The sequence below is a fragment of the Oncorhynchus nerka genome, linkage group LG3 (assembly GCF_034236695.1).
Source record: "Oncorhynchus nerka isolate Pitt River linkage group LG3, Oner_Uvic_2.0, whole genome shotgun sequence".
In the NCBI taxonomy this organism is placed as follows: Eukaryota; Metazoa; Chordata; class Actinopteri; order Salmoniformes; family Salmonidae; genus Oncorhynchus; species Oncorhynchus nerka.
Window position 1 is genome coordinate 12,792,079 of NC_088398.1, and position 20,842 is coordinate 12,812,920.

The 20,842-nt window shown below is 45.7% G+C and overlaps 1 protein-coding gene across 1 annotated transcript; it reads left to right on the forward strand.

The window, feature by feature from the left end:
• The first annotated feature begins 1,444 nt into the window (after positions 1-1,444).
• On the forward strand, positions 1,445-2,047 carry LOC115142171 (uncharacterized). The gene has a single exon (XM_029681633.1). The coding sequence runs from the start codon at positions 1,445-1,447 to the stop codon at positions 2,045-2,047; it is 603 nt and encodes a 200-aa protein (XP_029537493.1).
• The last annotated feature ends 18,795 nt before the right edge of the window (positions 2,048-20,842 follow it).

Below are 20,842 nucleotides of genomic sequence, written 5' to 3' on the forward strand. Positions count from 1 at the left end.
TCCAGTGGTTTCTGTCATTTGATTACTTTGTTTATTGAAAATGTATACTGGTTTAATTGAGAATGGTCTGTGTATAGTATTATGATGATGAAAGTCTTCTTTGAGATGTTTCTAATGCCCTTAGGTTCGCAATGGGGACTTCAACTACTTTGTTGGTTATGTGCACCCCTGCTTGTTGTGGTAATGGTTTGGTCCAGAGAGTGGCACTTGGCAATTTTACCTGAGGTGTGTTCACTTTGCTTCAACGTTTTCTATGTTGCGTGACGGTTCCCCAAAATGGTGAGCACCGTTCTTCAACAGTCTTTGAGGTACGTTTGCTCCCATTTGGTGGGTGTGGCAAGTTGTGGGATGATCAATATGGGTGTGACCATCTGAAATCGCAAAACTCATGTAGTGCACCATACGGTAAATTCCCTCTGAACCAGCATAAGCACAACGTTTTGGTCATTCAGTACAGCACTGTTTATGTTGAATTCAATGTTGCACACAATTCTATCCAGTCGATGCTGCTGAGGGGAGGAAACCATGTGTTTGATGTGTTTAAAACCATTCCAATGACTCCTTTCCAGCCAATATTATGAGTCGTCCTCCCCCCAGCAGCCTCCACTGGTTCTATTGTACTGAACGCAACCCTGGCTTTGCCAGTGTTTTTTAAGCTCTGAAAAGGAACGTATTTGTTTGTGAGTAGGCTGTATTTTCTTTCAAAATACCCATAGCCTATTTCCCCAAATACAGTTTTGGATTGAGGACAGCTTGATTCATTTGTAGGAAAATATTTTTGGTTTGTGTTTGTATTTTTTTGTGTCCAATTATAGTTGATTCCTACAAGTGCTACCACTACCATCATTTTTTAAAATAAATATCAAAACACTTTCACCATATACTTTCCAGACAGTAAGACATCTTTACCTTTTCAAGAACACAGGAAATGACTTAGCCTCTGTGTCCCAAATGTGTAGCCTACACTAGAGAGAAATGTGGCCAGGCGGGCCAGTTCCTGGAAGAACATGTCTGGCACTAGTAGCGTCTGACAGTCAGTGCAGTGACATTGATTCACTAGCCACCACTGGTACACAAGCACATACTCCAACTAGCTACTGTGGAGGAGGCAGGCTGAATCACAATACGGAACCACTCAATTAGCGTTGTTGCTCTTGGTCCGTTGAATGCAGTGTGTCTCCACTAGCAGTGAGGCTATGAGAACTGTCTGAATGAACACAGCAGAGCTTATTTCATTACCTTCTAACATCACCTCTGGTTCTAGTTCTGGAAGGAGCAAAGATGTCAGACATGGATTTGGAAACACTAAACTTGTCTGACTAAAACTGAATCTGTAATCCAGCTGGTATGATCTCAACCAGAAATATATGAATTACTTGAAACATGAAACTACTGTACAAACGGGCACCTATTGCATGCATGTACCCACCAGTCCCAACACCCCATGCATGTACCCACCAGTCCCCACACCCCAGGCATGTACCCACCAGTCCCCACACCCCAGGCATGTACCCACCAGTCCCAACACCCCATGCATGTACCCACCAGTCCCAACACCCCATGCATGTACCCACCAGTCCCAACACCCCATGCATGTACCCACCAGTCCCCACACCCCAGGCATGTACCCACCAGTCCCCACACCCCAGGCATGTACCCACCAGTCCCAACACCCCATGCATGTACCCACCAGTCCCAACACCCCATGCATGTACCCACCAGTCCCCACACCCCAGGCATGTACCCACCAGTCCCCACACCCCATGCAAGTACCCACCAGTCCCCACACCCCATGCAAGTACCCACCAGTCCCCACACCCCATGCAAGTACCCACCAGTCCCCACACCCCATGCAAGTACCCACCAGTCCCCACACCCCATGCATGTACCCACCAGTCCCCACACCCCAGGCATGTACCCACCAGTCCCCACACCCCATGCAAGTACCCACCAGTCCCCACACCCCATGCAAGTACCCACCAGTCCCCACACCCCATGCAAGTACCCACCAGTCCCCACACCCAATGAGCACACTTGGGCCTTCTGAGCATATCATTTTGATCCTGGGAAGGGAAACATTGGAGCAGTACATTTAGTGGGTTGCATTCTTATGAATCCGCACACATGCTCCCTTCCTGCCCTGTTTAAACACTCCTCCGACCTAGAGTAACCTTCAGTCCAAGGTGTCCAGAGAGCCGGATTTAGCAGCGTTTTACCAGACGAGCCTGACACTAATGAAATGGATGTGGCTTCAACAGAACAGGAGCAAGAAAGAAAGAAAGAGCTGCTGGTCTCTTTATACATCACCACCTGTCCCTCACACACAAACACACACGTACACACATACACACACAGCATGCACCGGGAGCACCTCCTGTGCTGCCTCCCAGTGCTCCTCTTACTACCCCCCTCTTCTTTTTAATGATTGTGTGTTTGAGAAGCCAGCAGACAGATGTACAGCAGGCTATTAACACACAATCTATTCCACAGGAATGGTGAACAAACCAAGGCAGGACCAAAGAGGACAGAGATTCAGAGATTCACATACATCCGTGCCCTTCAAGATTTGGACACCATGTTGTCAGTAAGGAAAATGTCACCAATTTCATTCAGAAATGGTGATGGAAGAAATAATCGAAGTTGCATGTGCATAAGTTATGATGACTTACGGTGGAACTATGATATAGTGCAAAACGTGTTAAACCGACTTCATAATTGTAGTATTCCAACGTACTGGAATAATTCATGCAATTTAATTTCCGCCCCGAGGCAGACACAGCAGGCAATTAGGAGAACAAAGGTGTTGCATTAGCTAGCTGACTAACCCAACCAGGAAACCACAGTCTACACGTCCCAGAGGATAGCTAGCTGTCTGATGCTGAGAGGAGGCAGGCCAGCCTCAACACACATAGACACACACACTAGAACAATGCCACAATCACAGAGACAGAGCTAGGGGAGAGACTCCCTCCTTTCACTTCTCTCAGCTGCCTCCACTTCTCTGTCATAGTCACACAGCACACAACACACTGATGAGAAAATGATAGAGTTGGGATGCGAGATAGATAAGGAAGTATTCTTCTGTTCACATCCCCTCTTCCTCCCTCATCATCAGCTCCAGGATTACACACTGATTAGGGAAGCCACAACGGGCACAACAAACTAAATGAGAGAATATGCAATATATAAATCACAGGAAAATGTAAATTGCATACAATCAAGTACTGTTGTGCCATCGCATTATTCTATGAGCTGGGAAATTTAAGAGCGTAACGTTTTATCACCCCACTCGAAAAGAGGGGAGGTGAGCATGTAATCATTGAATATCAACAGCATTTAGCCTTTTAGCTTTCAGTTTCCAGGATTGCAGAAATCAAAAAACTGCACCCAAGAGAAAAGAAGGGGAGGAGGGCGGAGAAAAGAAAACAGGTGCAGCAAGGACTGGGACAAAGAGAGAGAGAGAGAGAGAGAGAGAGAGAGAGAGAGAGAGAGAGAGAGAGAGAGAGAGAAGAAGAGAAAGTAAGGGGAAAACAGGAAGCAGCAAAGACAGAACGCGACAGCAGAAAGAGCAAAGAAGGAGGAGAGAAAAACTGGGTGCAAGGAAAAAAGCGTCCAGAGCCAGACAGAGTCAGACAGAGGACCTAAGCACCATGACCGACTAGCGTTTCTCCTGAGTGGTTTCTTTTATCGGCTTCCTTTTTGATGTGCCACCCGTTTCTTCTTCTCCTCCATCCATCTATCCCTCCATCCTTCTCTCTCTAAAATAAAGATCTGCAGTGCCCCCCAGAGCTAGCAAGGTTATTTGAACAAACAAACAGAAAGCAACAAAAGGCAAAACACATCTCTGTCTACAGCACATCCACTGATGACTATGACAACAACCCAGGGAGGCCTGCGAAGGCTTCCACATTATGGAGATAATTATCTGTCTATGGTGATGAATGTGTTTACTGTATTAAATGCCAAACCTTTCTCATCAGCAGAGAAACAAATGAACGGAAATACGCCTGCCTCAACTCGCACGGGTAAACACATACACCACTGCATAAATGCACACACACACACACACACACACACACACACACACACACACACACACACACACACACACACACACACACACACACACACACACACACACACACACACACACACACACACACACACACACACACACACACACACACAGAGAACAAGAACAGTATGCACCCATTGAACATTGGTTTTCTTACAAGAATATATTTTTCTTCACTGATCTGTGAATGACGATTTAATGGTAAGTAGTACTGAAACAATAGATAACTGTAGAGGAACAAAGGAAATCTTGGAATGAGTCATTAAAGTATCTGTCTCTTCTCAACCTCTAATTGCAAAGTGAAAAGCCTCTCAGAAAACAAGAGAACGCATTTTCACCTCTTCCTATGTTGGAGCTTAACCATTTCAACAAAAGTACAACTGAAAAGACACCAGTAATAGAATGAAAAAGAACAAGTCTCAGAAAGTCAGTCAGTCACACTTCGGTCTCTTAGTAAGATGATTAAACAGGCCTGGTGGTGAATGAGTTCTCCTCTCTCCCTAAAAGGCTCTCTCTCGGTCTGGTCTGTTGTTTTAGAGCTCCTCCCCTCACAGACATCACTTCGTGCTTAGCTGCACTTCATTTCAATTAGGAGACTAAACGTGGGAGGAAATTGATAGAGTGGGGGAGGAGCTAGGAGGGCAGTCTGGTGCGACATGTCTGCCTGCCTACCTGCCTGTCTATCTGTCCGTATGAAATGTTTTCTGTTTCCTTTTGTCTGTTTCCCAGCATTGGTCCTAATGTTTATATGAGGATAGGATACACATACCTGTGCTCTGAAAGGAATAGGATGCACTGGGAGGGAACTAGACCTCTGTCTCTCCCTCTGCTTCTGCCTCTTGCTCTCCACCTCTCTGTCACTCTCCTTTTACTCCTCTCTCCATCTCTGTCTATCTGTCCATCGTTCTATTTCTTCCTGTCTCACTCTATCTCACCCTCTTTCTCCATCTCTCTTTCTCTCATCCTTTGCCCATATATCCTTCTCTGTCCTGTCTTTAACTCTGTCTCTGTCTTTCTCTTCCTGACACCATCTCTCTCTCTGTCTGTCTCACTGTACCCCACCCCCCCTTTCCCTCCCTATCTCTCGGGTCCTCCCCACCCACACCACACTGGCCTTTCTCCATGTTTAGCACGTCACATCAGATCCTCCACCTTCCGAGGAAAGAAAGTGTTTAATTTCACATCTCCTTCATTAGGCTTATAGATTGATTATATGTGCAAAGAAGCAAACATGTATTAAGTAGCCCTAAACATAATTTTCTCTCTCCTCCTCTCCTCTTCCTCCCTGAATGGTGTGATGACTTGCAGAGCCTTTCTGTGAGTGATGCCCAGTGGCGCAGTCACATCGTATGAAAGCGAGCAATTATCCCACACAGACAATACGCAGTGCTGCCACCATGGCCCTTCCTGTGTCTGTGTTGGTTGGAATGGATGCAGTGTTAAATATAACCCTAATTGGTGACATCTGTAACCCAGATTATCGTCTTCTTGCCACACAAGCAAATTGCAGAAGTGGTTTAACAAACACTTTTATTGGCCGTTAATGACAAACAGATGAATTGCTTTGGTGGTTGGTCTGTAGCACTTGGTCTGAATCACACAGCCCCGGCTGGCCCTAAAACAACCTCTGTGTAGCTTTTTCAACACATTGCGGTGACGTAGGGGACACGGTGTGGGTCTGTGTTTGTGTAAGCGTGCGTGCCTGCATGTGTGCGTGTGCCTGCTTGCATGTGTGTGTGTGTCTCCGTGCCAGCATGAGCGTGTGTGTGTATGTGTGTTTCTGTGCAGCCAGATCAGGTGCAATACAAGTCAGTATTCCACGTCCATCCATGTCTGAGAACAACGGGAGATGACATGGCACCTGCCTCTCCTGTCAAGGGTTGCAAGTGTAAATCCAGCGATATAAATATTTGCGTGTGTGTGTGTGCGTGTGTGTGTGTCGTGTCCATGTGTCCGTGTGCATGTGTGTGGTGGGTAGTGCATGGAATAGGAAATGTCTCATCTTCTCTTCCTAATACCCACATCACACAGTGGGGAATGCTACAGATGGCCAAGTGATGGTCCTTTATTCCATCAAGCATAATTTACTGCATAATAGGAGCTTTGTGCTTGGACATAATCACATAAATATGAAAGGGAATTGCACTGGATACTAAATCAAATTAAGTCATATCACATACAAATCAAATAAGCCAGACAGTAAACAAAAGGAGAGTGGGATTAGTGCTGCTGAATATCATATTCTCCTGGCAACTTTCACAATTTACCCTTCTTTTCATGTGGCGATAATATTTGTTATGAATTTCCATAGCAAATGGAAATATGTTTATGCAAAAGAGGACCTCATGAGCCAAGAAATCTCTCATTACTACTGATTTGCCTGTCAGCGTCAACTCTATTCCACAAGTTTCTGCCAAACCACCAACCCATCAACCCACAGAAATGAAATAATATAGTGAAACCATAGGGGAGACTGGAGGAAGTTGAGCCTAAGGGATAAGTTGAGCCACCCTTGATTCTAGGAAACCATACACAAAATGAATCATCTGACCAAATATTTAGGATGAGGTCATCATGTCATGGAGTCTGTGAAGGAAGAGCTCACATTGAAAAAGTGATTAGGTCCAAAAAGTTAGGTCCAAAAAGTCAAATGAATTTATTGTGTTAGAGGTTTCATGATGAATGTATCTAAACCATAGCAGTCATGCTTGTTAGATGTTACGCCTGTGCTAAAATAAGTTTCAAATGACTAAAAGACATAAAAGTGATAGTGATTATGTTGAATTGTGTTTGGGAAATAAAGATGACATTGACCTCATCCCGTCAGTAGAGGATGCCTGGTTATTCTTTAAAAGTGCCTTCCTCACCATCTTAAATAAGCATGCCCCATTCAAAAATGTAGAACTAGGAATAGATATAGTCCTTGGTTCATTCCAGACCTGTCTGCCCTGTGTCCAGCTCAAAAACATCCTGTGGCGTTCTGCATTAGCATCGAATAGCCCCCGTGAAATGCAACTTTTTAGGGAAGTTAGGAAGCAATATACACAGGCAGTTAGGAAAGCTAAGGCTAGCTTTTTCAAACAGAAATTTGCATCCTGTATTACAAACTCAAAAAAGTTCTGGGACACTGTAAAATCCATGAAGAATAAGAGCACCTCCTCCCAGCTGCCCACTGCAGTGAGGCTAGGAAACACTGTCACTACCGATAAATCCACAATAATTGAGAATTTCAATAAGCATTTTTCTACGGCTGGCCATTTCCACCTGGCTACCCCTTCCCCGGGTCAACAGCCTTGCTCTCCCCACTACAACTCGCCCAAACCTCCCCCACTTCACCTTCACCCAAATCCAGATAGCTGATGTTCTGAAAGAGATACAAAATCTGGACCCCAACAAATCAGCCGGACTAGACAATCTGGAACCTCTCTTTCTACAATTATCTGCCGAAATTATTGAAAGCCCTATTACTAGCCTGTTCAACCTCTCTTTTGTATTGTCTAAGATTCCCATAGATTGGAAAGCTGCCGCGGTCATCCCCCTCTTCAAAGGGGGAGACACTGTAGACCCAAACTGCTACAGACTGCCTAACTGCTAAAGATTTCTATTCTACCCTGCCTTTCTAAGGTCTTTGAAAGCCAAGTTAACAAACAGATTACCGACCATTCTCACCGTACCTTCTCCGCTATGCAATCTGGTTTCAGAGCTGGTCATGGGTGCACCTCAGCCACGCTCAAGGTCCTAAACGATATCATAACCGCCATCGATGAGAGACATTACTGTGCGGCCGTATTCATCGACCTGGCTAAAGCTTTCGACCCTGTCAATCACAACATTCTTATTGGCAGACTCAACAGCCTTGGTTTCTCAAATGATTGCCTCGCTTGGTTTACCAATTACTTCTCCGATAGAGTTCAGTATGTCAAATCGGAGGGCCTGTTGTCCGGACCTCTGGCAGTCTCTATGGGGGTGCCACAGGGTTCAATTCTCGGGCCGACTCTCTTCTCTGTATACATCAATGATGTTGCTCTCGCTGCTGGTGATTCTTTGATCCACCTTTACGCAGACGACACCATTCTGTATACTTCTGGCCCTTCTTTGGACACTGTTAACTAACCTCCAGATGAGCTTCAATGCCATACAACTCTCCTTCCGTGGCCTCCAACTGCTCTTAAATGCAAGTAAAACTAAATGCATGCTCTTCAACCGATCGCTGCCCACACCTGCCCGCCCGTCCAGCATCACTACTCTAGACGGTTCTGACTTAGAATATGTGGACAACTACAAATACCTAGGTGTCTGGATAGACTGTAAACTCTCCTTCCAGACTCACATTAAACATCTCCAATCCAAAATTAAATCTAGAATCGGCTTCCTATTTCGCAACAAAGCATCCTTCACTCATGCTGCCAAACATACCCTTGTAAAACTGACCATCCTACAGATCCTCGACTTCAGCGATGTGATTTACAAAATAGCCTCCAACACTCTACTCAACAAATTGGATGCAGTCTATCACAGTGCCATCCGTTTTGTCACCAAAGCCCCATATACTACCCACCACTGCGACCTGTATGATCTCGTTGGCTGGCCCTCGCTTCATACTCGTCACCAAACCCACTGGCTCCAGGTCATCTACAAGTCTCTGCTAGGCAAAGCCCCGCTTTATCTCAGCTCACTGGTCACCATAGCAGCACCTACTCGTAGCACTCGCTCCCGCAGGTATATCTCACTGGTCACCCCCAAAGCCAATTCCCCTTTGGCCGCCTCTCCTTCCAGTTCTCTGCTGCCAATGACTGGAATGTGAAAAAATCTCTGAAGCTGGAGACTCTTACCTCCCTCACTAGCTTTAAGCACCAGCTGTCAGAGCATCTCACAGATCACTGCACCTGTACATAGCTCATCTGTAAATAGCCCATCCAATCTTCCTCATCCCCATACTGTATTTATTTATCTTGCTCCTTTGCGCCCCAGTATCTCAACTTGCACATTCATCTTCTGCACATCTACCATTCCAGTGTTTTATTGCTATATTGTAATTACTTTGCCACCATGGCCTATTTATTGCCTTACCTCCCTTATCCTACCTCATTTGCACATGCTGTATATAGGTTTTTATCCTGTATTATTGATTGTATGTTTGTTTATTCCATGTGCAACTGTGTGTTGTTGTATGTGTCAAACTGCTTTGCTTTATCTTGGCCAGGTCACAGTTGCAAATGAGAACTTGTTCTCAACTAGCCTACCTGGTTAAATAAAGGTGAAATAAAAATAAAATAAATGGTTTTAAAAAGGTAGTGGTAATATTTTGTTCAGTCCAGAAATGTGTATGCGGCTTAATTTAACCTGTGGCTATGCTCAACCATCCCCATACCTGGGCTAAGTTGTGCCAAGAGACCACTTTCTTTGGACAAGCTATGTTTTCAAAGCTGTAATGTTTAAATGAATTCTGATTATTTCCAGGGATACACAACATCCTGAAATTGATGGAGCGATGCTGAATGTAAACATCTCCATTTACCCCACTTTCCCCTACAATGTGGTATTACTGTCACTCAAAGAGATGAAAAAGACTGAGCAACACAATGTGCCAACATTAGTACAACTTCACTGCATGACCTCATAAGTTCATGACCTCACAGCCTGACAGACACTATGGTTTCAGACAAAAACAACGTTCTAACCCCAGCAGTATCAGAATACATTACACTGATACGGTATCAGGACTAACTGCAAAATCAGCTGTTTGACAGCATTGAGACAATAACAGTGACTCAGCAATTACTTAATATGGGAAATCTGCGGCGAAAGAGAGAGATAGGAAGTGTGTATATGTGTTTCAGTGTAGCATATGTACGGTAAATGTGTGTATTTTGCCTATCAGAGTGTGAGTGCCTGTCTGGCGGTGTGTCAGCTTTTGTGTGATAGAGAAAGTGTGTGAGTGTTTGTGTGACAGAGAAAGTGTGTGAGTGTTTGTGTGATAGAGAAAGTGTGTGAGTGTTTTTGTGATAGAGAAAGTGTGTGAGTGTTTGTGTGATAGAGAAAGTGTGTGAGTGTTTGTGTGATAGAGAAAGTGTGTGAGTGTTTGTGTGATAGAGAAAGTGTGTGAGTGTTTGTGTGATAGTGTGAGTGTTTGTGTGATAGAGAAAGTGTGTGAAGTGTGTGAGTGTTTGTGTGATAGAGAAAGTGTGTGATAGAGAAAGTGTGTGAGTGTTTGTGTGAGTGTGTGAGTGTTTGTGTGATAGAGAAAGTGTGTGAGTGTTTGTGTGATAGAGAAAGTGTGTGAGTGTTTGTGTGATAGAGAAAGTGTGTGAGTGTTTGTGTGATAGAGAAAGTGTGTGAGTGTTTGTGTGATAGAGAAAGTGTGTGAGTGTTTGTGTGATAGTGTTTGTGTGAGAAAAGTGTGTGAGTGTTTGTGTGATAGAGAAAGTGTGTGAGTGTTTGTGTGATAGAGAAAGTGTGTGAGTGTTTTTGTGTGATAGAGAAAGTGTGTGAGTGTTTGTGTGATAGAGAAAGTGTGTGAGTGTTTGTGTGAGTGTTTGTTTGTGATAGAGAAAGTGTGTGAGTGTTTGTGTGATAGAGAAATAGAGAAAGTGAGCGCTGAAGAACAAGACATTACGGCTATATTCCCTCCCTGTATTATTTAAGGCGTTGCAATCAGATTTCACACGTTGTGTTCCAGGCCGTTGTGTAGAAGTAGTCTATTTTGGGGTTGAATCATGTTACTTCTCCTGCTGGAGACGACAGGGAAAGCTTGTCACACGCAATGAGGCTTTAAATGTTGCAGATAATTAGCCTTTGTTACTGCACTTGTCAGGGAACTACCCTGCTGCCACACTCACACGCACGCACACACATATATACACACGCTTGTGTGCTAACCAACCCCCCCTTCTCCCCCCAGCTACACACTACTCCCCCCCCTTGTGCTTGCCCAGAGTGTGTGAATTAGATCTATTTCCCAGCCATGCACCACATATCTCAACAAAGAGGCTCAGAGAAAGACCAGAACTAAAATGTTTTAGTGAGTTCTCAGATTAAAGTGGTTCACGCTGAGTGATATGGAGCTCAGATACAGTATCAGGACCAGATACAGATACAGGGACACCCATCACCTCGCATCCTGTCAGACCCACAGAGATCCCATGGTACCCTGATGATGTGCTGTAGGGGGCAGGGCAGTAGACAGGGAGGCTGTGTCTGGAGGTGCTCATGGGGACACGAGCCAAAAGTGGTGCAAATTCTAGGAAGTAGAAAGCTATTTTGGATCCATCTAGAGCAGTTGGCCTGCGAACAAAACCGACCCACTGCTAGCTATATGTCTTAGGCTAAAGTATACTGTTAGCTAGCTAGCTAACATTAGCTGTCTGGCTCCCGCGTTGACGTTATTATTCATTTCCCAGAGTTGTTTGCTTTTCTAGTTCTGGTTGGTTAGCTCCCAGCACTGTGGAATTGTTAGCACTGTCCATAGCTGGCTGGCTCGTTAACGTTACGTGACGTGTGTACAACACCAGTTCAATATGGCCAGTGTCAGTAAAGGTCTGCAAGAAAGCCTAATACAATTGTTGCCAGATGAGCTGGTTAGGCTGTTTTCATGTTATCCAGAGGTAAAACAAATCATCAGCCTGACTGTCAAGTGTACGCTCCGAGAGTGAAACAAGATGGGTGGAGCTAAAGCTTAAGAGGGTGTGAACGATGCTGAATGGGTGTAGACAAAGAGGAGCTTTTCACTAGATACCAAGACATTCCAAGGCGATTTTCTCAAAAGTGAGTTTATAAGTTGATCAACTTTCAAAGCAGAATTACTTTCCCATTGTTCCTCAAATGCAGTATATGATATAACATTTTGTAGCTCTGAGTCTATATTTTTATCCAATGTAAAAAACACAAGTTCAAATTTTGCAACATCAGACCGAATCCAGGTGGAGTAATAAATAAATAGAATAGAGATAATATAGAATCGAGAGAGGGCAAAATTAGGACACACAGAGCAGCCCTGCCCTATATATATATATATCATTTTGCCCTCTCTAGATATATATATATATACACAGTTGTGGCCAAATGTTTTGAGAATGACACAAATATTAATTTTCACAAAGTTTGCTGCTTCAGTGTCTTTAGATATTTTTGGCAGATATTACTGTGGAATAATGAAGTATAATTACAAGCATTTCATAATTGTCAAAGGCTTTTATTGACAATTACATGAAGTTGATGCACAGAGTCAATATTTGCAATGTTGACCCTTCTTTTTCAAGACCTCTGCAATCCGCCCTGGCATACTGTCAATTAACTTCTGGGCCACATCCACTGATGGCAGCCCTTGCATAATCAATGCTTAGAGTTTGTCAGAATTTGTGGGTTTTTGTTTGTCCACGCGCCTCTTGAGGATTGACCACAAGTTCTCAATGGGATTAAGGTCTGGGAGTTTCCTGGACATCGACCCAAAATATCAATGTTTTGTTCCCCGAGCCACTTAATTATCACTTTTTCCTTATGGCAAGGTGCTCCATCATGCTGGAAAAGGCATTGTTTGTCACCAAACTGTTCCTGGGTGGTTGGGAGAAGTTGCTCTCGGAGGATGTGTTGGTACCATTCCTTATTCATGGCTGTGTTCTTAGGCAAAGTTGTGAGTGAGCCCACTCCCTTGGCTGAGAAGCAACCCCAAACATGAATGGTCTCAGGATGCTTTACTGTTGGCATGACACAGGACTGATGGTAGCGCTCACCTTGTCTTCTCCGGACAAGCTTTTTTCCAGATTCCCCAAACAATCGGAATGGGGATTCATCAGAGAAAATTACTTTACCCCAGTCCTCAGCAGTCCAATCCCCGTTCCTTTTGCAGAATATCAGTCTGTCACTGATGTTTTTCCTGGAGAAAGGTGGCTTCTTTGCTGCCCTTCTTGACGCCAAGCCATCCTCCAAAAGTCTTCGCCTCACTGTGCGTGCAGATGCACTCACACCTGCCTGCTGCCATTACTGAGCAAGCTCTGTACTGGTGGTGCCCCGATCCCGCAGCTGAATCAACTTTAGGTGATGGTCCTGGTGCTTGCTGGACTTTCTTGGGCGCCCTGAAGCCTTGTTCACAACAATTGAAGCGGTCTCAAGCGGTCTCCTTGAAGTGATTTAGGTGCTATCTTACTGGCAGCAATGTCCTTGCCTTGCCTGTGAAGCCTTTTTTTGTGCAAAGCAATGATGACGGCACGTGTTTCCTTGCAGGTAACCATGTTTGACTGAGGAAGAACAGTGATTCCAAGCACCACCCTCCTCAACTCAATCAGCATGACAGAGTGATCTCCAGCCTTGTCCTCATCAACACTCACATCTGCATTAACGAAATAATCACTGACATATAGTCAGCTGGTCCTTTTGTGGCAGGGCTGAAATGCAGTGGAAATGTTTTTGAGGGATTCAGTTCATTTGCATGGCAAAGAGGAACTTGGCAATTAGTTGCAATTCATCTGATCACTCTTCACAACATTCTGGAGTATATGCAAATTGCCATCATACAAACTGAGGCAGCAGACTGCAAATTCATATTTGTGTCATTCTCAAAACTTTTGGCCACGACTGTATATATATGTATATACATGTATATACATGTATATATGTATACTGTATATATACTGTATATATACCGAGTCTTGATATATATATTTGGACACACCTACTACTTCAAGTTTTTTTTTCATTTGTACTAGTTTCTACATTGTAGAATAATAGTGAAGACATCAACACTATGAAATAACATGTATTTACCTTTTTTTTTTTTTTTACCACAAATCAAAATATATTTTAGTAACCACCCTTTGCCTTGATGACAGCTTTGTACACTCTTGGCATTCTCTCAACCAGCTTCACCTGGAATTATTTTCCAACAGTCTTGAAGGAGTTCCCACATGCTGAGCACTTGTTGTCTTCTTTTCCTTCACTTTGCGGTCCAACTCATCCCAAACCATCTCATTTGGGTTGAGGTCAGGTGATTGTGGAGGCCAGGTCATCTGAAGGCGTCAATCTTTTTTTTTTTTTTCTCTGACAAAACAGAGATTCTAGTTCAAGGGCCCAAGAAACAAAGAGATGTTCTGTAGGATCTGACAATTAATCTTGATGGTTGTACAGTCATCTCAAATAAAACTGTGAAGGACCTTGGAGTTACTCTGGACCCTGAACTCTCTTTTGACGAACATATCAAGAATATTTCAAGGACAGATTTTTTCCATCTTCGTAACTTTGCAAAAATCAGAAACTTTCTGTCCAAAAATGATGCAGAAAAATGAATCCATGCTTTTGTCACTTCTAGATTAGATTACTGCAATGCTCTACTTTCCGGCTACCTGGATAAAGCACTAAATAAACTTCAGTTAGTGCTAAACACGGCTGCTAGAATCTTGACTAGAAGCAAACAATATGATCATATTATTCCAGTGCTAGCCCTCTACACTACCTCTGTGGCTATGTCACTCAGGGAAAATATGATATACATCCACAATGTTCCAGCGGCCCCTCCTCCTCTCCTCTCTTAAGGCAAGGGCTGATTTCAATGTTTTACTGCCAACCTACAAAGCATTACATGGGCTTGCTCCTACTTATCTTTCCGATTTGATTCTGCCGTACATATCTACACGTACGCTACGGCAGGGCTTTCTCCTTTCGAGCTCAATTTTTATGGAATGGTCTGCCTATCCACGTGAGAGACGCAGACTCGGTCTCTACCTTTAAGTCTTTATTGAAGACTCATCTCTTCAGTAGGTTCCATAGTCTCGCCCAGGACTGTGAAGGTGAATGGAAAGGCACTGGGTCGACGAGCCGCCCTTGCTGTCTCTGTCTGGACGGTTCCCCTCTTTCCACTGGGATTCTCTGCCTCTAACCCAATTATGGGGGCTAAGTCACTGGCTTACTGGTACTCTTCCATGCCGTCCCTAGGTGGGGTGCGTCACTTGAGTGGGCTGAGTCACTGACGTGATCTTCCTGTCCGGGTTGGTGCCCCCCTCGGGTTCGTGCCGTGGGGAGATCTTCGTGGGCTATACTCTGCCTTGTCTCTGGGTAGTAGGTTGGTGGTTGAAGATATCCCTCCAGTGGTGTGGGGGCTGTGCTTTGGCAGAGTGGGTGGGGTTTTGTTCTGCCTGTTTGGCCCTGTCCACGGGGGTATCAACGGACAGGGCCACAGTGTCTCCCGACCCCTCCTGTCTCAGCCTCCAGTATTTTTGCTGCAATAGTTTATGTGTCGGGGGGCTAGGGCCAGTCTGTTATATCTGGAGTATTTCTCCTGTCTCATCCGGTGTCCTGTGTGAATTCAAGTATGCTCCCTCTAATTCTCTCTCTCTTTTTCTCTCTCTTTTTTTTCTCTCTCTCTCTCTCTCTCTCTCTCTCTCTCTCTCTCTTCTCTCTCTCTCTCTCTCTCTCTCTCTCTCTCTCTCTTTCTCTCTCCATGCCTCAGGACTACCTGGCCTGATGACTCCTGGCTGTCCCCAGTCCACCTGGTCATGCTGCTGCTCCAGTTTAACTGTTCTGCCTTCGGCTATGGAACCCTGACCTGTTCACTGGATGTGCTACCCTTACCGGATCTGCTGTTTTGGACCCTCTCTCTACCGCACCTGCTGTCTCTAACTCTGAATAATTGGCTATGAAAAGCCAACTGACATTTACTCCTGAGGTGCTGACCTGTCCACCCCCCAGAGTCTGGTTCCTCTCTAGGTTTCTTCCTAGGTTCTGGTTTCTAGGAAGTTTTTCCTAGCCACCGTGCTTCTACATCTGCATTGCATGCTGTTTGGGTTTTTTGACTGGGTTTCTTAAAAAAAAAATTAGGCCTGGTTTCTGTACTGCACTTTGTGACATCGGCTGATGTTAAAAGGGCTTTATAAAGACATTTGATTGATTGATTGATTAATTGATGTAGCACTCCATCACTCTTCTTCTTGGTCATACAGCCCTTATACAGCCTGGAGGTGTGCTGGGTCATTGTCCTTTTGGAGAAAAAAAATGATTGTCCCACTAAGTGCAAACCAGAAACGATTGCGTATCGCAGCAGAAGGTTGTGGTAGCCATGCTGGTTAAGTGTGCCTTGAATTCTAAATAAATTACAGACAGTGTCACCAGCAAAGCACCATCACACCTCCTCCTCCATGCTTCACGGTGGGAACCACACATGCAGAGATCATCCGTTCAACTATTCTGCATCTCACAGACACGGCGGTTGGAACCACAAATCTCAAATTTGGATTTGTCAGACCAAAGGACAGATTTCCACCAGTCTAGTGTTTCTTGGCCCAAGCAAGTCTCTTCTTATTGTAGTTGTTCTTTACTAGTTGTTTCTTTGCAGCAATTCAACCATGAAGGTCTGATTCACTCAGTCTCCTCTGAACAGTTGAAGCTGAGATGTGTCTGTTACTTGAACTCTGTGAAGCATTTATTTGGGCTGCAATCTGAGGTGCAGTTAACTCTAGTGAACTTATCCTTTGCATCAAAGGTAACTCTGGGTCTTCCTTTCCTGTGGCGGTCCTCATGAGAGCCAGTTTCATCATAGCACTTGATGGTTTTTGCGACTGCACTTTAAGAAACCTTCAAAGTTGACAAAGATTGACTGACCTTCATGTCATAAAATAATGATGGACTGTCGTTTCTCTTTGCTTATTTGAGCTGTTCTTGCCATTATATAGACTTGGTCTTTTACCAAATAGGGCTATCTTCTGTTTCCCACACTACCTTGTGACAACACAACTGATTGGCTCAAACGCATTAAGGAAAGCAATTCCACAAATTAACTTTTAACAAGGCACACCTTTTAATTGATGTGCATTCCAGGTAACTATCTCATGAACCTGGTTGAGAGAATACAAAGAGTGTGCAAAGCTGTCATCAAGACAAAGGCTGGCTACTTTGAAGAATCTCAAATAGTTTATTCTACAATGTAGAAAATAGTACAAATAAAGAAAAACCCTAGAATGAGTAGGAGTGTCCAAACCTTTTACTGGTACTGTATATGAATTTTTGTAATATTAAAAAAAAATCAACAGCAATTCAGCTTAACTAATATTTATTTAGGAAAACTGTTCTCAATTATTCCCACAAATAAAAAGAGGGACATATGTGATCGTGTCTCAATGCAATCAAGGAATGAAACAATTGTTATTTTCAAATTAAATTTATTTTTGGGCATAATTGTGATCCTTTGCAGTGTACAAATGATTTTAGTTGTTCCAGCCCCCAGAACATCCTGCTGTCACATCTGCTCCCGCTCTTCCCCCCTCCTGGCATTTGAGGGTGCCAGGCTGCCCTGCATCACGAACTCCTGTCATCCATTACGCACACCTGCCTTTCCTTGTCAAGCGCATCAGCAATATTGGACTCACCAGGACTCACTCATCTGTTTATTTCCTCCCCTATATTTGTCAGTTCCCCAGCTCTGTTCCCTGCTGCTGCATTAATTGTTTATTGTTTGTGTTACCTGTTTGCTGACGATGTTCCTGTCTCGTTCCATGTCAGTTATTTATTTAATGTTTCACTCCCCGTACCTGCTTCGTCTCTCCAGCATCATTCCATGTGACACCTGCGGCTGAATCTAGTTGCCTACCCCTGATGTAGAGTTACATAAGCGAGTGATGAAGACAAATGGAAGTCAGTAAACGATCCAGAGATGACTGGGCATTGAGTGTGATGACTAACCAGGCTTTTAAATATGATGACTAGAATGATGGGGCTTTGAGAATGAGTAATAGGCTGATGGGTAGGCTTTATCATGGGCCCCTTAGGGACACTAGAGTATTAGAAAGCTAGAGAGACCAGAGGCCTGGGAATATAGACCGAGCCCAGAGAGACCAGAGGCCTGGGAAAAGAGAGTGAGACCAGAGAGACCAGAGGCCTGGGAATAGACCGACGCCAGAGAGACCAGAGGCCTGGGAAAAGAGACAGAGACTAGAGAGACCAGAGGCCTGGGAATATAGACCGAGCCCAGAGAGACCAGAGGCCTGGGAAAAGAGAGTGAGACCAGAGAGACCAGAGGCCTGGGAATAGACCGACGCCAGAGAGACCAGAGGCCTGGGAAAAGAGACAGAGACTAGAGAGACCAGAGGCCTGGGAATAGAGACGGAGGCCAGGGAGTCCAGAGGCCTGGGAATAGAGACCGAGCCCAGAGAGACCAGAGGTCTGGGAATAGAGACAGAGACTAGAGAGGCCAGAGGCCTGGGAATAGAGACGGAGGCCAGGGAGACCAGAGGCCTGGGAATAGAGACCGAGCCCAGAGAGACCAGAGGTCTGGGAAAAGAGACAGAGACTAGAGAGTCCAGAGGCCTGGGAATAGAGACAGAGACTAGAGAGGCCAGAGGCCTGGGAATATAGACCGAGCCCAGAGAGAACAGAGGTCTGGGAAAAGAGAGTGAGACCAGAGAGACCAGAGGCCTGGGAATAGACTGACGCCAGAGAGACCAGAGGCCTGGGAATAGAGACAGAGCCCAGAGAGACCAGAGGTCTGGGAAAAGAGAGTGAGCCCAGAGAGACCAGAGGCCTGGGAATATAGACCGAGCCCAGAGAGACCAGAGGCCTGGGAAAAGAGAGTGAGACCAGAGAGACCAGAGGCCTGGGAATAGACCGACGCCAGAGAGACCAGAGACCTGGGAAAAGAGACAGAGACTAGAGAGGCCAGAGGCCTGGGAATAGAGACGGAGGCCAGGGAGACCAGAGGCCTGGGAATAGAGTCCGAGCCCAGAGAGACCAGAGGTCTGGGAATAGAGACAGAGACTAGAGAGGCCAGAGGCCTGGGAATAGAGACGGAGGCCAGGGAGACCAGAGGCCTGGGAATAGAGACCGAGCCCAGAGAGACCAGAGGTCTGGGAAAAGAGACAGAGACTAGAGAGACCAGAGGCCTGGGAATACAGACAGAGACTTGAGAGGCCAGAGTCCTGGGAATATAGACCGAGCCCAGAGAAAACCGAGGTCTGGGAAAAGAGAGTGAGACCAGAGAGACCAGAGGCCTGGGAATAGACTGACGCCAGAGAGACCAGAGGCCTGGGAATAGAGACAGAGCCCAGAGAGACCAGAGGTCTGGGAAAAGAGACAGAGACTAGAGACTCCAGAGGCCTGGGAATAGAGACGGAGGCCAGGGAATCCAGAGGCCTGGGAATAGAGACCGAGCCCAGAGAGACCAGAGGTCTGGGAAAAGAGACAGAGACTAGAGAGACCAGAGGCCTGGGAATAGAGACAGAGACTAGAGAGGCCAGAGGCCTGGGAATATAGACCGAGCCCAGAGAGAACAGAGGTCTGGGAAAAGAGAGTGAGACCAGAGAGACCAGAGGCCTGGGAATAGACTGAACCAGAGAGACCAGAGGCCTGGGAATAGAGACAGAGACTAGAGAGACCAGAGGTCTGGGAATAGAGACGGAGGCCAGAGAGACCAGAGGTCTGGGAAAAGAGACAGAGACTAGAGAGGCGAGAGGCCTGGGAATAGAGACAGAGACTAGAGAGGCCAGAGGCCTGGGAATAGAGACCGAGACTAGAGAGACCAGAGGCCTGGGAATAGAGACAGAGACTAGAGAGGCCAGAGGCCTGGGAATAGAGACCAAGACTAGAAAGGCCAGAGGCCTGGGAATAGAGACAGAGACTAGAGAGGCCAGAGGCCTGGGAATAGAGACAGAGACTAGAGAGCCCAGAGGCCTGGGAATAGAGACGGAAGTCAGGGAGACCAGAGGCCTGGGAATAGAGCCCGAGCCCAGAGAGACCAGAGGTCTGGGAAAAGAGACAGAGACTAGAGAGACCAGAGGCCTGGGAATAGAGACGGAAGCCAGGGAGACCAGAGGCCTGGGAATAGAGCCCGAGCCCAGAGAGAACAGAGGTCTGGGAAAAGAGACAGAGACTAGAGAGACCAGAGGCCTGGGAATAGAGACAGAAGACTAGAGAGGCCAGAGGCCTGGGAATAGAGGCCGAGACCAGAGAGACAAGAGGCCTGGGAATAGAGGGCACAATGAGGACACACAGAGCAGCCCTGTCCTGTGGGACTCTCCACTCAGCTGGGGCGCCACAGGTCTGCGATTTTGTGTGTGCGTGTGTGCGTGTTGTTGTGTGTGTGTGGGCATGCATGCAGGCAGGCAGGCAGTAGAGGTTCCCAGTCCAGGACTGAAGGGCTCTATTGAGGCGGTCTCTTTCTCTCCTCCTCTTCCTTCATCACCATTCAGACGGGACCAGCTAACCACACTCTGCCATGACGGCTGAAATATTTACCACTTTCTGTTTACCCACAACTACCCTGATTGACAAGACCACACACCCACAAGTTCACACCTTCTCTTCCCCTTTAAATTCCATCCTTCTCTTTTTTATTTTCCTGTCGTTTGACTTGCTGATGGCTCTGTCGGTCTGTCTCCCGCCAACAGCTGCGTCTTCCTGGAGCGCCTCATGCTCATTGTGTCGATAATGGGGTCTTTGAGTGACAGATTTTAATCCAGCCCTCCACTAATTATATTTTCTCTCCCCCCGGTGTGTCGCCCGCTATCAAAATGTCACAGGCAGATTTACAAGTGCTGAGCTGCCAAACAAAGCTTATTTTAGTCCGGGGATCCCAGGGAGGGCCTGACATCCATATACAGTATACTACAAATTAATGGCAGAATATTTACGACTGTCACCTGCAGCCTAACGATTGCAAACGGCTCACACACACACAAACAAATAAATGAGCCCTTAACTAAAATAACTCACAGTGTGTCCGCATTTGCGTGTGCGTGCATGCGTGTGCATGTGTGAGCGCATGTGTGTGTGCGTGCGTGTGATAGGAGAGTA

Bases quoted from the DNA above. Each gene is read 5' to 3' on its own strand.
- LOC115142171 (XM_029681633.1), top strand. From the start codon at position 1,445: ATGCATGTACCCACCAGTCCCCACACCCCAGGCATGTACCCACCAGTC.